The 4,144-nt window shown below is 35.0% G+C and overlaps 1 protein-coding gene across 1 annotated transcript in view; it reads right to left on the bottom strand.

Annotated features, from left to right (window-relative positions):
• LOC105159652 (uncharacterized protein C18orf8) overlaps positions 2,105 to 4,144 on the bottom strand; it is a 7,636-nt gene continuing 5,596 nt past the window's right edge. The window contains 4 exon segments of the mRNA XM_020693282.1: positions 2,105 to 2,332; positions 3,077 to 3,256; positions 3,371 to 3,479; positions 3,784 to 4,137. Of these exon segments, the coding sequence (XP_020548941.1) occupies positions 2,105 to 2,332; positions 3,077 to 3,256; positions 3,371 to 3,479; positions 3,784 to 4,137 (871 nt within the window).

Consider the following 4,144-nt stretch of genomic DNA (forward strand, 5'->3'; position numbering starts at 1 on the left):
TTTGGAATATTTTTGATTTATCAATCTTGAAGGATCTTATGCGCCATAGCCCTTTCCTCAAAGAAACACTCAACTCATGTATAAAAAGAAAGAAAAAAACAAAAACAAAGAATTACAATTGTTTGGAAAAGAGGGGTTTTCTCACCTAACCATCTTTATCATCAATTATATATACAAAGTGAGTGTATCATCTCTATCAATCATCTAATATGCCTAAATTACTACCATCATTTTAGTGGTTAAAACTAAACTATTACCCGTTTCTTATGCCAAATTTTTGGAATTACTTATATAAGTAAAAAATTAAGTAGTTTTGTAAGATAGCATGATTAAGAATATGTACCAACTCCATAAAACTTAAAAGAAAAAAAGATAATCAATAACATAATTAAATAATAAATTAAGAAGAGCCGATATTTGGAAATATAAAACACCTAACTGTCTTGATGTTGATGTGAGTTTCTCCTCAACCTCATCCATTATTTGGAATCCCACCTATTCTTTTATTTTTTTATAGGTTGTTATAATTAATAATTGCACCAACTCCAGCAGAGTAAAGCAAATTTTATTCAACAAACCAAGATTCTAGCTATTAACTATACAAAATGACTAAGATTCTATATTAACATTAAAGAATGTGAAATTCCTTTATACGGCTCCAAATTAACCAAGCCCAACAATAATTTCCAAGAGTTGCAAACCTAAAGGTTACAAAAATTTTAGGGTAAACTACGTCCAACTCTTTTGAAATTTGTCATAATTATAAATATCTTTTTATTATATAAAAAATTAGGGAGAATTATTATTTTAGTCAGCTAAGTATGCCTAATTTTAATTTTAGTCCAATAATTATATTCATTTTTGTTTAGATCCAATAAATTATGAAATTGCTTATTTTTAGTCATCTAGCAAATTTTCGGAAAATTTTACCCCTATAAGAACATATGGACGAAAACTGTCATTCAAAAGTTGCATAGGGGTAAAATTGCAGAAAATCTACCAGAGGACTAAAAGTAAGCAATTCCGTAAGTTACTGGACCTAAACAAAAATAGACATCGTTATCGGACTAAAATTAAAATTAGGCATACTTAACGGACTAAAATAATTTTCCCAAAAAATTATATATACCCCAACTTGTGACAATTCATTAAAGGGATATTAATTAGGATATTTATAATTTTCATTATAGAGATATTTATTAGGATATTTATAATTTCAAGAAGATATTTATAATTTTTCAATCAATAAAAAAGTATTTGTAATTAAGACAAACATGTTGTAATTTACCCAAACTATTATGGGTGGGAGTGGGCAAACCTACATTTCTTAATTTGCACCCATACTTTGGGAATAATTTGATTATAAATATTTATTTAATTCAGGAAAGGAGAAGAATTAAGGTGACAAGAAAAGGAAAAGTGAAGTGAACTCCAGAACAACACCCCAATCTGGACTGCCTTAAGACAGATTTGTAAGTTTATTAGGCGATCCCCAAATAATCAATCCAACATTCTAATTGTTGAATCTCAAAGTGCTTGCATTGGTTAAGGTTTATTGCGTGTACCGGCTTCAAGTTTTCCTGAAACAATTTTTGTAAATTTCGGATAAGTTTGACATGAAACATATTTAAATAGCTGGATATTCATGGCACAAATAAACATTACAGTAGGACCATAGGCACATTATCCAAATAGATAGACGCCCCAGACCCAGAGACATCAATGCTCCACTTGTCAAATATCCACAAGTTTCCAACGTCACTGGAATTTCTGAGCGAATAGTGAAAATGAAAAAGGAAAAAAACATAAAAATTTGTTTCCATCAGATTTTCTCTTCAGCAGAACCCAGAATTCACATATGAATTGACGCTGTCTTGTCTTTGCTGCAGATGTTGCTAAAACCAAATTTTTCTTGCAGTGACAAGGGAGGAGTAAAGTTGACTTACTAGTTAAAATATTCGTGGGAGATAACATCAGATAGAGAGCATGTGCATCTACAACTCTTTAGTACCTTACCACGCTTTATCAATCCAAAAGCAGATGTGAAAATGAAGGTACAAGAGAGAAAAAGAAAGCAACTTTGGGACAAGGAACACAAACTTTCTCATATTCCACTGATCGCTTCGGATTCTATGTCAAAAATTTCCACAACAACGCAGGCGGCAATTCATGAATTCATCTCAGCAACAATGCGATGGTACATGTGGTGATCAGTGGTGCTCTTAAAGCCAGGAAAGAAATCAGAAAAGAATCTTAGAACCACAGCCACATGTAGTGGATCCTTAGAAGCGTGAGCTGCTTCAAGAAACAAAGAGGGCCGCACTGTATTGACCTGAAATCCACCCGGAATTATGTACAAGTAAAATATTAGGCAAACCAGGAATTTATTTGAACATGGAAGTTAAGATATGATTTATATTTACTGAGAAAAAAATTACTGGAGTAGAAGTAATCGTTCGTTTGGATTGGAATGTAGATTGACAACACCAGACTAGTGACAGAAGGTGAATCGAAGAAGAAAGGTTCAGGACATGGGCCTTTTATTTGTTGACTCATGAAACTATGACTACATCTAGAAGCAAACAAAAAGTGGCAGAGACAGCAAAAATGCATAATGTAGAGCAGTCCACCTAAAAACAAACAAAATTCATTATTGCTAAATATAACTAGAGCATAATGTTTGCCTGAATATGCCTTCATACAAAATACCCTTTCACTTCACAAGTCTATTCCTCATCCTTCTTTCTTTTTCTTTGTTGGCGGGGGTGGTTGGCATGGGGGAGAGAAGAAAATGTGGGATGAGGAAGTCCTCAATATTGAAAGGCATTTGAGAAGATCATAAAGGCAACTCTTTACTCTTCAAGGAGAAAATGCATTTCATAATTGCCTCAACAAGAACTCAAAGTGAGCCAGAGATATAATCCTATACAATTTATTTGAAACTTAGAATTTTCAGCTTATTATAAGCATGCCAGAACTTTTTAGTGGAATAACTCTTTCGTGAGACATGATGATGCAGATGGCAGTTTCTGACAGTACGTTCACATGTAAGACGATTTGGGTAGCAAAATATTACCTGATGCTTCCTTGCATAGCGTAGAGCTTCAAGATAATAACCATCTTGTACAAGCAGCAAAACATAGTCATGATGCAAGGAGAGCTGTCTTAGCATACCCAGGCCCAACTTCCTGATTTGAAGATTCTGACGGCCAGATTCCAGTAGTTGCAGTGCCACTTCTTTTGAAGGCTCAATAATCTGCAATATACAGCATCTAGTTACGAGTCTTTAGTCATGTCATAATGAAACCTTCAGTTTACTAGTTGTACAAATACTCGAGTTTAGTCTCTTTCCAAAAATACAAAAAGTTACCTTATTCATAACAAATAAACCAAGTTCGGCATAACGCTCATCCCGTGCGAGTATTTGTACCATCAAGACATAGATATTAGGATTCACCTTTAACTTTTCCAAGCTAGCACTGCAATGATAGAGACAACGACAGATCTATAAGACAATAGAGCAGACAAGATCAACACCCTCAGCTAACAAATGGATGACATAAGAGCTGCTAATGTAACAATAAGAAGGCAATGGTTGAACCAACATTCATGAGGGGAAGAACACAATAAAAGCAGAAGAGTAATAATTCACTGCTACAGAGCATCCTTTCTGAAAGGAGTTTCTGACACAAAACACTAATGCATGCTTCTCATTAGCCTTATGGGGAATACTTCCAGGCTGAAAGTGAGAATTCGGGAAGGAGTGGCTTTACTAACTAATACCTTCGGAGAAACTCAACAAGGATAGCCGTCAAGTAAGATCCATCTCCTCCCATCTCTTCGTCAACTGGAGCAAACACAGTGCCATATAAATCAGCAGGTGAAGCTGCGGCTGAAGCAGTCACTTGGGGTTGGTGCCTCTCAGAAGCATTAGAATTTAACTGGTTATTACTAGTAGGCCCAAGAATTCGAGATTGCCCAGTTGGGGGAACTTCGCCACCTGCTGCATCAGGCTCCAACAAGTACCCCCTCTCTGTTCTACCAATTGGTTCATCAGGATTTTGGGAGTTCATCTTCAGACTACCATCAGAGTCTGAAGTTCTCAAATTAGATCTGTAAGATTCATTCTCTGTGCCACTTTCAG

Source organism: Sesamum indicum, linkage group LG4 (genome assembly GCF_000512975.1).
Source record: "Sesamum indicum cultivar Zhongzhi No. 13 linkage group LG4, S_indicum_v1.0, whole genome shotgun sequence".
NCBI lineage: Eukaryota > Viridiplantae > Streptophyta > Magnoliopsida > Lamiales > Pedaliaceae > Sesamum > Sesamum indicum.